The 14,198-nt window shown below is 43.9% G+C and overlaps 1 protein-coding gene across 2 annotated transcripts in view; it reads left to right on the plus strand.

Annotated features, from left to right (window-relative positions):
* Nucleotides 1-14,198, plus strand: part of CARD14 (caspase recruitment domain family member 14) — a 230,857-nt gene that overhangs the window by 192,625 nt on the left and 24,034 nt on the right. For both annotated transcript variants that reach the window (XM_063961289.1, XM_063961287.1), the window contains exons 12-15: nucleotides 6,464-6,650; nucleotides 11,283-11,409; nucleotides 12,210-12,447; nucleotides 12,783-12,846. In XM_063961289.1, coding sequence (XP_063817359.1) covers nucleotides 6,464-6,650; nucleotides 11,283-11,409; nucleotides 12,210-12,447; nucleotides 12,783-12,846 — 616 coding nt within the window. The remainder of the gene's footprint in view (nucleotides 1-6,463; nucleotides 6,651-11,282; nucleotides 11,410-12,209; nucleotides 12,448-12,782; nucleotides 12,847-14,198) is intronic.

Genomic DNA, 14,198 nt, shown 5'->3' on the forward strand with positions numbered 1-14,198 from the left:
CGATGAATGACTGCGGGGCCATGCATCGTTCATTGTTGATGCATACACACAATGATATGAACGATTTATCGTACATTTTTGAATGATATCATTCATATCTATCATCATTATCGTCAAGTGTGTAGGGCCCTTTACACACTTTTATACAGTATCCAAACACATTACTGTTACCTCATCTCCATTTCCCTTTCCAATATGTATGTAATGGGTTGTCTCTAGCAGTCAGTGATGTCATTCGGAAAGCCGCTAAGCTAAATAATCTATACAGTTGCATAGTACTTCACTCAAAAAGTCTTTTTCAAACAAATGATACTGAATATACTTACACACTAACTAATTGAAGCGCCTGTGCCTGACAATAGCACAATAAAAATAAAAACCGTGTTATTCAGGAATCAGAGGTGCAATGCAAGTGCCACGTGCGCCTCTATAAAGGAGTAGTGTTAAACTCCTGAAATAGTTAATTAGACAATAGGGAAGTAATCAGAGGCGTAACTCTAAGAGGCAACGGAGTCATCTGCCACCGGGCTCCTGATCTGAAGGGGGGCACCTCTCCTTCCATTCTATGATACCATTGAATTAAGGTAATTGATAGCTGACGGTATCTTTTCAGTGGCTGGCTTCATTGACAATCACACCCTTTTTATCACACTGCAGATACCTACATTTTACCCAGGATTAGAACCCACATCCTATTACACTGGAAGCAGACACCTTACTGATTAAGCTATTTGCTCCTGTATAGGAAATATGAGAATTCTAGCTATACAAAGTTACTTCTCTGACAATTACACGTATCTTCACATAGTTAGAATTATCATGCTTCCTGCACAGGAGCAAATAGCTCCATCAGTTAAGTGTCTGCTGTCAGTGTAACAGATCATGGGTTCTAATCTTGGGTATGACTGCTAAGAAATGCGTGATTTAAAATAAAGGACAATGAAATGTATATATACAGTATGTACTTTTAATTTTCAGAACACTCCACACACACACACACACACACACACACACACACACACACACACACACACACACACGTACATATTTATCTAAATATAGGGGGGGCACCAATATTTATCTTGCCTCCAGGCAACTGTTTCGAACTTAAGCCACTTGAAGTAATAGAAGCACTTATAGAACTAATACAATACACCCCCTGAAAAAATGTCAGCCAGAGGAGTCCATTCAATAAAAAAATACCAAAGTACTTTAATAAAACATATATAATATATTTATAATAATGTATATAACATATACCTTAGACAACAATATTAAAAAGCAGGATGGTTTGCTTAGAGCATATATATTGAATAGTCCTTTGGATACTTTTCCGTTGTTACAGAAAAATAGTAAAATTGCAACCATCTGTAACTATTTGTGGTTTAGGTTATAAACATAGTGTCAATGTATGACAATATAGTTATCTAAGTCAGCGGCTGAAAACCTTACTATCTAGCAATAAATGCATGTATAACTACTAATAACACTTGAGAAACTGGGCGTCCCTGGATTCAGTTTGTGACAGGGCCGGATCCAAGGGGGGGCGAACAGGGCGAACGCCCCCCCTAACAGTCATAGCCACGCCCACTTACATGAGGTGGGGGCTGCTGCCAGGTGATGGTGTGTGGCTGCACTGACATCCCTCCCCATCCTCCGTGTCACTGGGGCCCCTAGCCCAATCTGCCATCATCACATGCCGTCACACCCACCTTGGGCAGTGTGTGCAGCCCGTATGTGTGTTAGTAGTTACATGTGCCCGGTGTGTGTGTGCTACATAAGAAGCACATGTGCAGCCTGGCAATGCTTTATATGCTCTTTAGAGCATTAATGTACAGTTGGTATGGGAAGTGGGAGGAGTAATTAGTGTAGGGGAGGAGTCAGGAATAAATAAACCGCCCCCCCCCTAAAAGAAAAGTCTAGATCCGTCCCTGGTTTGTGACAAGAGGTTGAAAGCTGCTGTGAACGTGGATCAAAATTACATGGATTGGACAGCCGTTGCGATTGATGGCAAGGGATAATTACCGGATCCGAATGGTGAGATGGAAAGCGTTTTGCAGATGGAACCGAGGGCGCTAGTCCCGACAGCTCAGAACCAGCAGAGACCTCCATACATGATGATCCACACGGTGAACCTCCCCTTCCCCCTTCATTGGCAATAAAACCCCCAGTGGTCTTAAATCCTTGTAATAGCACACCTTCTTAGTAGTAAAAAAAAGTTTCATAAACTAACCACCCAGTTAAAAAAAAAACTTTTTTGCCCCCCAACCCCATGGCCATTTTATTTATTTTATTATTTTAACACCCCCTCCAGCATAATTTTACTTTATATCACCCCCCCCCATCCAAACTAGTTATTGATCCCCCCCCTTGGAGTATCCCCCACCCTCATAGCCCCCACCCCCCCCCCCCCCACACACACACACTCACACACACACACACATGCAGAGTGTGTGCAGGGGGGGACTGATCATCAGTCCCCCCTGCTACAGCTAATCTCTGCACAGTGCACATAGATCAACAGAGACATGCTGGAGATGTTCCCCTCCCCACACTGAGCTTCTCGGAGCATGCGCTCCAGAATGCTGGCCGCACAGAATTCTGGGGCGAGATTACAGAAGTGATGTCTGCAGTAGAGTACTGCCGCATAACTCCGGGAGATCCAGGCAGCCAAGTGGGGGCATACACAGGCAGCACGTAGCATGTGATGCGACCAAGCCAGGTAACGTACAACTGGCTCCGGCACTGAAATCCCTTATGTTTTAATGTCCCTCATGCTTATACTGTCAGCCTTCGGTGGAACTACTTTGCGTACACTTTCAGTTTATGATGTCTCAAGGTTATGAAGGTAGCTGAAGAATTTGGTAAGTTTACCTGAAGTGATGGCTTTTCAGGGAACACTTGAAGATTTGCAGGCAAGGGGAAGGCTCAAGCTGGGTACACACAACACAATGTTTGTACCCAGCATTATCGGCAACGGCGATGGGACCCGGCGGGGAATCCGGCATACACACTTGCCGATGCTGGCAGCGATGGAGCAACTGCGAGGGGGCATGCTGCATTCGGTAGCATTACCCTCGCTTGAGATGTCGTCTGTTGGACCTGCAAGCAGGTCCGATGGAGGGGTGTAGTATGGTATGCCGGCGGCCGTGCTCCTGGTGACCAGCATACCGGCGCCGGGAGCCCGACCGCTGGCATACCGGCAGCGTGGCGAGCGCAAATGAGCCCCTTGCGGGCTCACTGCGCTCGCCACACTGCAGGCACGGTGGCGTGCTACGCGCGCCACGCTATTTTATTCTCCCTTCAGGGGGGTCGTGGACCCCCACGAGGGAGAAAAAGTGTCGGTATGCCGGCTGTCGGGATTCCGGCGCTGGTATATTGTGCGCCGGGATCCCGACAGTCGGCATACTGAAGACCACCCCAATGGAGGATGTCACTGATTATGCGCAGGAACTTGCATCGTCAGCGGCACAGTGCATACACACTGGACGATTTGACTATGTGTCGTTCCTATCCATCGGAACCGGGCACATCGTTCATAATAGTGTGTACCAGGCATTCGTTAGTAGCAGAGCATAGCCCAGTTATCAGTCACAATGCACAGCCTGGTTGCCACACATAGTATAGAAATACTTTTACACGGACCTTAATTTGTTAAATATCGTTACCCAGGTGTCCCAGGAGGGGCCATTTCTTAGCTCAGTCCTCTCTAAATGCAGGGGCCCAATTATTTTTTCTTAAACCCTCATAGACTAACCGGATACTGATTAGGACTAGGCTGTTACTGAATTGAATGGGTAAAACCAGATGTACACTTGAATTTTTATTTGCTAATCTGTTAATTTGTTTTATTATTATCTGTCTTTCCAAAACTAAACAGGAAGATGCTTTCCCCATCTTTTCGCCCTCCCAATCCTTTTTCCTTTATTTATCAGATTTGACTCTGACAAAAGAAAGAATGGGAGTCAATTCAAGTTACAAACACTGTTGAACATGATATGCATGCATTTTTGAGAATTATTATTATTTTATTATATAATTTAATCAGACAATGAGTTGAATGTGTCGCAACCGTCTTTGGTAATACGTTAAAGCAGGGGTCAGGGAACTTTTTACCTTTTATATTTAGATACGCTGACGTTACCCCCTTGATTTGAAAGGAAGGAAATCATATATTATTGTGCATATATACTGGTTATCATTGTTTATATGGCATTTCTGAGATACTGTGTGTGTGTGTGTGTGTGTGTGTGTGTGTGTGTGTGTGTATATATATATATATATGAAAAAAGGATAGTATAGCGCCACTTGTGAGGTTAAAGCTCAGTAAAAGACTGTATGAATATATTAGAAATTTCTGTTATCAAAGCTTTAAGCCCACGTAACCTTTCAAAATGGTGTCTGCCTACCCCTAAAAATACAAAACTGGTATGGTAATGTTAAAAGGTATAAAACTGGGGGGATAGGGGTACTGGCGACGAGTGTGGCTAAAAACTATGTTTTAAAAGCTTAAAATTAGAAGCCAAAAAATTCAAAAATTTATAAAAATATTTTTAATATATATGAGAGTAAAAACAGTTTCCAAGAATGGTTTTAAAAAACAAGAATAAAAAACTTTTGTCCATAAATGAGAAATGTAAAAAATGAAAAATATAAATACACTTAAAAGGATAGGAATTCAAAACTTAGCTTGTAAATAGTGGGTGGTCAGTATAAGCACAACGCGTTTCGTCTCAACAGACTTCTTCAAGGGGTAAGAAGTCTGTTGAGACGAAACGCGTTGGGCTTATACTGACCACCCACTATTTACAAGCTAAGTTTTGAATTCCTATCCTTTTGAGTGTATTTATATTTTTCATTTTTTACATTTCTCATTTATGGACAAAAGTTTTTTATTCTTGTTTTTTAAAACCATTCTTGGAAACTGTTTTTACTCTCATATATATTAAAAATATTTTTATAAATTTTAGAATTTTTTGGCTTCTAATTTTAAGCTTTTAAAACATAGTTTTTAGCCACACTCGTCGCCAGTACCCCTATCCCCCCAGTTTTATATATATATATATATATATATATATATATATATATATACAAACAAATCTAGAAAACCACAGCACTCGCCACCCCAGAAGCGGGGTGCAATATCTGCACTCACCACTCATAGGGTGGGGTGCATGCAGCCCATGGCCACCAACCCAAATATATACAAACAGAAAGTTCAGCACTCACCATAGCAAGCTCACTTATCCTCACTACATCAACATCTGTTTGTATATATATATATATATATATATATATATATAAAAATGTATTATTATTTTTTTGCCAATAACTTTTTGGCAATGAATGGGTTAATTAACACTTTCTCCTCAAAACACCAGAAAGAATGTAAGAAAGATGGATGGGGGGGGACTCGACTTTTAGGAGACAGATAGTCACATCCTCACCTCAGTAATGTCAGTGGGAATTTCCCACTGTTATGTGGGCCACTGTCTGATCCTGCGGAACTCCTTCAGTGGTCAGCCACAGAACACTTCAAGTTCTGTGTGTGGGTTGGGAGGACATAACAGCGCAGGATGGGCAGGCGTGAGGGAGCGCGGTGTGATGTCAGCATGTCACATCGCTAGCCGGCCGGTGCTGGACGGGGCTGTGTCTTGGCAGCGCGACCGTCCATTACCTCCAGGAATTTCATTTTTACTCCATTTGGGGTTATTTACCCCTGTTCCCTGGCCACTGCATTAAAGTAACATAATGTTCCAGTACTATGAAATGTATGGGATCCGGTCTCTAGGTCGACAGTAACTAGGTCGACCACTATTGGTCGACAGGGTCTCTAGGTCGACATGTTCTATGTTGACAGGTCAAAGGTCGACATGAGTTTTTCACAATATTTTCTGTTTTTGACCTTTTTCATACTTAACGATCCACGCGGACTACGATTGGGAATAGTAACCTGTGTCAAGCGCAGCGAGGCACCTTTCCCGAAGCATGGCGAGCGAAGTGAGCCATGTGAGGGGACCAAGGGGCACTAATTGGGGTTCTCGGTCACTGTACGGAGAAAACGACACCAAAAAAACATTAAAAACTCATGTCGACCTTTTGACCTGTCGACCTACACCATGTCAACCTAGAGACCCTGTCGACCTAGTTACTGTCGACCAATAGTGGTCGACCTAGTTACTGTCGAACTAGTTACTGTCGATCTTGCATACGACACCCGAAATGTATTTCTTTTGAACATAAAAGATTATTGCAGATACCATTAGAAAAGTATTACTTCAACTTTGCTCCGTTTTCTACTTGACTTCTTACTCTCTCTCTCTCTCTCTCTCTATAAGTGTGTGTGTGTGTGTGTGTGTGTGTGTGTGTGTGTGTGTGTGTGTGTGTGTGTGTGTATGTCCTTTAATTTATTTTAGTGAGTACATTTAATTGTTTCTTTCTACTTTTCACCTTGATCTTGCAGTCCGGTACGGAGGCGTCATGCTCAGAGAATAACCAGCCGAATTACAATAATTGCATTTCAGGGAGATGACCTACTAAAGCAGATAAGTATAATTGGAGGGAACAGAACAGGAATCTTCATCCATCAAGTGACCCAGAAGTCAGCAGCTGATGAAATGTCCCTGATGCCAGGATACCAGATCATGGCGGTAAGCCTTAGTTACCTATAATGTACGTTACATGAGAAGCAAAGCAGGCCATTGTAGCACAATACTATGACTATGGAACATCTATAAGTATACAATATTCCTAATGTCACTCTTAGCTTCATTGATTACAAACAAACCCAATACCAAAATACTGGCAGTCGGGGGTGAAAATACCGAACAGGACTTGACAGGATTTTGGTTGTCGGGATCCCAACTGCCTTTACCCAACCCCTCATAAACAGCCCCATAATACCTAGCTTGTCTCCAGTTATTTCTAGTGCAAGCATTTAATTACTCTAATATTCTTACCTTCCTTGTCCACCCAATCATCATATCTCCAGACCAAACAATTTGTGTATTTGGTCACATTTTATCCAGGTTGAGTTAATACCTTAACTCAGGCAATGTTTGAACTTTCTAAGTAGTGTCAAACAGAAGACAGGACAGGGAAATCCCTTGCTGCTGGGCCCTCCAGAAATTCTGATGGACTTCTAGACCCAAGTGCAAGCGCCCCCTCCTTCTGTTTATGATGAGCCTGCTTAGGTCCAGTTATCTCATTCGGGAAGCTCGCTAGTACAGGTGTCTGACGCTGTTTGTACACTGAGGGCTAAGAAGCAGCAGCTTCCGCACCTTTACAGTCTGGTGATGATTCCGTATCTGTGGTCTCCTTCCAGTCTAAGGATGAGTACAAAGGACTCCTCTAAAGCAGAGGAAGATCAAGGGAGTACCATTGGTTCAGACCATTAAAAGGGTCCTTAATATAAAGGCTAGTGAGGAAGATCAGACTCCTTAAAAGAAAAAATAAATGGTTTATTTTATATCTTCTCCTTAGTTGGAGTATGTGTAAAGGTAAATGTAGGCGCATCCCAATAAAAAGCTCCAATAAACTGTAGTCTTTTAACACGCTTCCAGTGGCAGATTGGTTAAGCTGGAACAACTAGTTTGTTTCTCTATTTTAAGTTTAGTTACATTTAAGCATCTTACATGGACTGTACTATTCACTCTTTATTTATCATAGAATTTTAACAGACATATAATTATCTTGTTTGCAACACTGTTCCCATGTCTCTACACAAGAACCAGAACCAGCCCTAGGCATAGACAAATGCCTAGGGAATTTGTAATGCCTAGGGGCCAGCTCAGCTTTACAGTTGTGGTTTGTGGGGAACCCGATGGACGTTATCACCCCCGGCGGCTCTGTTCTTGCTGTCTACCTGAGATGAGAGCTCTTATTGGGCAGCAGTGCAGCTCACACAGCTGACCTAAGCCGGCAGTGGGAGCGCCGGAGCAGGTGCAGAGGTTGCCAGTAATAAAGATGCCGGAGTGGGGATTTAAGGCTGTCTGGCTGCCAGTAAAACATATTGCCATTGGTATTGGAGGAGGGCTGCTGCGCATGCCCAACCGCAACAGTTCCTCCTCCCATGGGCCGGAGTCTGACTCTGGGCAGTCTACCAGCCACTTTAAAAAATTTGTTTCATTCAATTGTTTTAACTTTTCATTAAAAGGGGTGCTGAGCTGACAGGTGTGAGAGGTGCTAGGCTGGTGACTCCAAACTGGGTGTGGGGGGTTAGGGAAGGTTGTGAGAGTGAGTGTCTAGCATTTATCTGTCATGTCATACAGCTTCTGCCTTTTTTGTTTGTGCTAGTTGTGGTGTGTCCTCTCGTCCATGTCATAACTATGTCATACTGTGTATTCAGCTTTATTTACTGGTTGTTTTATCAACCATGTTATGCATAAGCATTTTGTGTTGCTGCAAATGTACAGCAAACATAATGTGCTCTCTCCTAACTTTGTTGGGTAAGTGGAATAGCCTGGTGGGGGCATGCTTGTGTTCATAAAAAGAATATACATTAAATGTATAACTTTCTAAAGTAATCTTTGGAAGAAAACAGCCACAAGGCTAGTTTTACGCAGTTTACACTGTTGTATGTAGACTGGGAGCCAAATTTACCTTAACCTAGTTGTTTTCAGTCTGTAAAGCTTATTATTCTGAAGCACAATGATGGCCTTGTTTGTCATGATGCCGCCAGCCTATTCCTGCCATATACCAATATGTTATACACAAAAATTATCAATGGAAATCAAATTTATTAACCCATGGAGGTCTGGATTTGGAGTCACACTCAAAATTAAAGTGGAAAAACACACTACAGGCTGATCCAACTTTGATGTAATGTCCTTAAAACAAGTCAAAATGAGGCTCTTTAGTGTGTGTGGCCTCCACGTGCCTGTATGACCTCCCTACAACGCCTGGGCATGCTCCTGATGAGGTGGTGGATGGTCTCCTGAGGGATCTCCTCCAAGACCTGGACTAAAGCATCCGCCAACTCCTGGACAGTCTGTGGTGCAACGTGGCGTTGATGGATGGAGCAAGACATGATGTCCCAGATGTGCTCAATTGGATTCAGGTCTGGGGAACGGGCGGGCCAGTCCATAGCATCAATGCCTCCGTCTTGCAGGAACTGCTGACACACTCCAGCCACATGAGGTCTAGCATTGTCTTGCATTAGGGGAACCCAGGGCCAACCACACCAGCATATGGTCTCACAAGTGGTCTGAGGATCTCATCTCGGTACCTAATGGCAGTCAGGCTACCTTTGGCGAGCACATGGAGGGCTGTGCGGCCCCCCAAAGAAATGCCACCCCACACCATTACTGACCCACTGCCAAACCGGTCATGCTGGAGGATGTTGCAGGCAGCAGAACGTTCTCCTTGGTTTCTCCAGACTCTGTCACGTCTGTCACATGTGTTCAGTGAGAACCTGCTTTCATCTGTGAATAGCACAGGGCGCCAGTGGCAAATTTGACAATCTTGGTGTTCTCTGGCAAATGCCAAACGTCCTGCACGGTGTTGGGCTGTAAGCACAACCCCCACCTGTGGACGTCGGGCCCTCATACCACCCTCATGGAGTCTGTTTCTGATCGCTTGAGTAGACACATGCACATTTGTGGCTTGCTGGAGGTCATTTTGCAGGGCTCTGGCAGTGCTCCTCCTGTTCCTTCTTGCACAAAGGCGGAGGTAGCGGTCCTGCTGCTGGGTTGTTGCCCTCCTACAGCCTCCTCCACGTCTCCTGATGTACTGGCCTGTCTCCTGGTAGCGCATCCATGCTCTGGACACTACGCTGACAGACACAGCAAACCTTCTTGCCACAGCTCGCATTGATGTGCCATCCTGGATGAGCTGCACTACCTGGGCCACTTGTGTGGGTTGTAGGGAGGTCATACAGGCATGTGGAGGCCACACACAGTACTGAGCCTCATTTTGACTTATTTTAAGGACATTACATCAAAGTTGGATCAGCCTGTAGTGTGTTTTTCCACTTTAATTTTGAGGGTGACTCCAAATCCAGACCTCCATGGGTTAATAAATTTTATTTCCATTGATAATTTTTGTGTGATTTTGTTGTCAGCGCATTCAACTATGTAAAGAACAAAGTATTTAATAAGAATATTTCATTCATTCAGATCTAGGATGTGTTATTTTAGTGTTCCCTTTATTTTTTTGAGCAGTGTATATTCCAATATTGTGCCAATGATATTCAGCCACTAGTCGCCCAGTATTTCACTAATTCTGGCTAGGAATCTCCCTTACATCTTAGAAAGTCACAATATTAAACAGCAGATGTTAATGGTCCAGGTCTGGAGACGTTTGAATTAATATTACTAGTGGTTACTCATTGGAAAGAGCAGTAGTCCCCTTATTTCAACAGCTGAGATGTCCTTTATGTGCTGACGGAGTGTCCAAACCATTGGGGTAGTGAAGTCCGATTAGGAGAAGGCACTCTCCTGGTTGAATCAGCTGGAATGTCCTTTATGTGCTGACAGAGGGGCTAATTCAGGTTGGATCGCAAATTGCGAACCAACCAGAATTTTTAAGATCGCCCCACTGGCGCATACGCCCGCACTTTCTGCGGGGGGGCTGCAGAAAATGCGATTGTCTCTGCCTGTCAATCAGGCAGAGGCGGTCGCGGGGCGCGGGAACTTTCCATTTCCAGGGAGGAGACTGAGCGTTGCGGGGGCGGTGCGATGCAAACAGGCGGCGGAGTCAGCCGAATGGGGCGTGCCGTGGGCGTGATCATGGCGGCTGCGTGACGTCACCCACAGCCGCTGTGATCAGGGAGTGGGAGGTGGGTTTCCTGCGGGCACAGCCAAGCTGCGCCGGCAGGAGGTTTCCAGTATCACTCGCAATTTCTGCTTGTTGAAGCTGGGGGGAGGCTCCGGTCAGCATGCTGAGTGGCCTTGCCCAGCAATGGGTGGCCCCCGGCATGCTAGGAAAAGGATAGCATATTCTGCTGATTAGCAAAATACTGAATTAGCCCCCGAGTGTCCAATACTGCTGAAGTTACTAGTGACAGGTTTCCAATATTGTGACTTTCTAAGATTTAAGGGAGATTCCTAGCCAGAATAAGTAAAATACTGGGCGACTAGTGGCTGAATACCATTGGCACAATATTGGAATATAAATATATATGACCTCATTGTCTCTTTTTTAATGGTTTTATTTATTTTTCTGTGACTAATAAATGTGATTAATAACAAGCCAACTAGTTACGTATTATCTTATACAGCCAGCGCCGGTATATCTCTATCTGTTTACGCATGCAATTGAATACTGTTTCTGTGTGTCTGCAGGTAGATTTTGATGTTATTAATCCAGCTTATAAAGTGGGCCTAGAAGGAATGACTTTTGAGGATGCTTACTGCACCCTCAATAGAGTTAAGGGATTCTGCTGCCTTACTGTCCGATGCAACATGGAAGGTAAGGAGAATAAAATTTGTAAGCTTGTGTTAAATTGTATACAAAGGACCTAAATCAAGGTTGATTGCAAAATAATACTCTAATGGGCAAAACCATGTGCACTGCAGGTGGGGCAGATATCATTTGTGCAGAGAGAGTTATGGGCCCTACTCACTGGCCGAGGTGCCCGACGGCCGATACGGCCGACGAGCGACCCGGCGGCGAGGGGGGGCAGTGACGGGGGGAGTGAAGCTTCTTCACTCCCCCCGTCACCCGGCTCCATAGACGTGCAGGCAAATATGGACGAGATCGTCCATATTGGCCTGCATGCACAGCCGACAGGAGACCAGCGATGAACGAGCGCGGGGACGCGCATCGTTCATCGCTTAAGTCTCCACACTGAAAGATATGAACGAGATCTCGTTCATTTATGAACGAGATCGTTCATATCTTTCAAAATATCGGCCAGTGTGTAGGGCCCATTAGATTTGGGTGGGGTGTGTTCAAACTGAAATGTAAATTGCAGTGTAAAAATAAAGCGGCCAGTATTTACTTGCACAGAAACAATATAACCCACTCAAATCTAACTCTCTCTGATCATGTTACATCTGTCCCCCCTTGCAGTGCACATGGTTTTGCCCATAAGAGGAAAATTTTATTTTGCAATCAACCTTCAATTATGCCCAAAATACCTAGTAATGTCTTTTACATGCTGACATGTGTTGGACTGGGCACCCTGCTAGCCTTTATATGTGGTAACACTGAAGACTAAACAAATTATTAAGCTTAGTCTTTCTAACAATCAGTTTATCTCATTGTAGAGTATCGAAAGGTGTTGAAAAGCACAGAGAGTGGAATGGTCACATCTGGAGACTCGTTTTATGTTCGTGTAAACCAATCAATGCCTGCACGTGTTGAGGGGGGCCTGCAGGTGGCATGTGGAGAGATCTTACATGTCACACATACTATGTTTAAAAATCGCTGCCAATGGTTGGCTCACAGGGTCAATGCTTACACTATGAAGGATGGAGAATCAGGGATAATTCCAAACTATCGGCAGTAAGTAGTTGTAACTATAATCATTAAACCTGAGTTGTGGCTGCTACCTTTAAAGATGTGTTGCATAATCCATTTTCTACACTACAACTGAAAAATGTAAGTGTCGATAAATAATACACGAAACAGCTGATTGAAATACAGAGTTATGTCAAGTATTTATATGACTGAAGAATAAATAGAATTACATTATTTATATGGATTACTAAAACAGAAGAAATTACTTGGACTATCCTTAAGGCTGCCTTTGTCATACCAATTCTCGTAACTTGTCTGGAATTGCCCATTGTGCTTCAATATGAATTCTGTAACCTCTAAAATGTTTGAATATCTCACAGGGCGCAACAGCATTTAATAACATCAATACAGCGCATGACATGGCAAAATGGGAATCCTCACCAGGTGAGTAGTATGGACATGGTGTATAGTGGGATTTATCTATTATATACTTGCTTCTATCTGTGGCTTCACCTGTGTGTATTTTGTATTTAAATCAGTTCACAATGTTACTGTAGAGCAGGCATGTCCAAACTGCGGCCCTCCAGCTGTTGAGAAACTACACATCCCAGCATGCCCTGACACAGCTTTAGCATTCTCTGTCAGCAAAACTGTGTCATGGCATGCTGGGATATGTAGTTTCACAACAGCTGGAGGGCCGCAGTTTGGACATGTCTGCTGTAGAGCCTCCCTGTATACAATATGTGTTTTGGCTGTACTGCTTTGAGTGCAAATATAAATATATATATCTCTGCTTGGGTAATTGCATAATAGGTCAACAGTGATGTCGACACCAAATGATTGACATGGGTATTAGTCGACACAAACAAAAGGTTGACATTGAAATAGTTGACACATGAAAAGGTCAACAAGTTTTTTTATGTTTTTGTGGGTGTCAATTTGTAAGTTTCAGCACATGAAACCCCAATTAGTGTACCGCATCCCCTCGCTTCAGGCAGGTTACTATTCCCAATCAAATTAAAGGTGGATGGTAAAGTATGAAAAAGTTGAAAAAATGCAAAAATTCCCCAGAACGCATGTCAACCATATGCTGTGTTGATCATTGTCATATCAACCTTTTGAGCCTGTTGACTTTTTCACCATGTTGACCATATTGAGTCAACCTATTGACTGTCGACCTATGGTCCAGGTACTCTGCTTGTACTGACTTGAGAACAGGCTACATAAAGCTGATCATAAGAACAGGGCCGTCTTTTTGTATGGGCTCAATGGGCCCCAGGAGTATAAGGGTCCTAGGTTGATAGCTGAGGGTCCCCTCTTTCCAGGGATACCAGATTTTTGAAACTCGGCCCTAGGGAACCAGAGATTTCCGACTTCAAAGCAGTGGTCCCCATCCAAGCCTGTTAATTGCTCTTCCCAGCCAGATACCTTGGGCCCTGTATGACTTAGAGTTTTTCTGAGGGTATATTCCAAAAGCTGGGACTCTCCCCTTTCCTGGGACACCGGCAGCTTGTCTCTACTGTGCCCAGAACCAGAAATATCAGCCTTCCAGCAGCCAGTCCCTGCACCAGCTCCACGTGCCTAGTATGTAGTTTTATATATTTGTTGGTGGATTGCTCTGGCTCCTGAAATCTGATCCCCAAGTCCCCAGAACCTTCTGAAAGGTGTCCCCAGAGCCTCCTGAAAGGTGTCCCCAGAACACCCTGACAGGTGAGACACTCTCATTTTTTATCCCATGCAAAGCTAAGAAATCTTTTTCCAGGAACTGGAGATATCTGCAGTCAAGCAAAGCTGCC

Source organism: Pseudophryne corroboree, chromosome 3 (genome assembly GCF_028390025.1).
Source record: "Pseudophryne corroboree isolate aPseCor3 chromosome 3, aPseCor3.hap2, whole genome shotgun sequence".
NCBI classification, from domain to species: Eukaryota; Metazoa; Chordata; class Amphibia; order Anura; family Myobatrachidae; genus Pseudophryne; species Pseudophryne corroboree.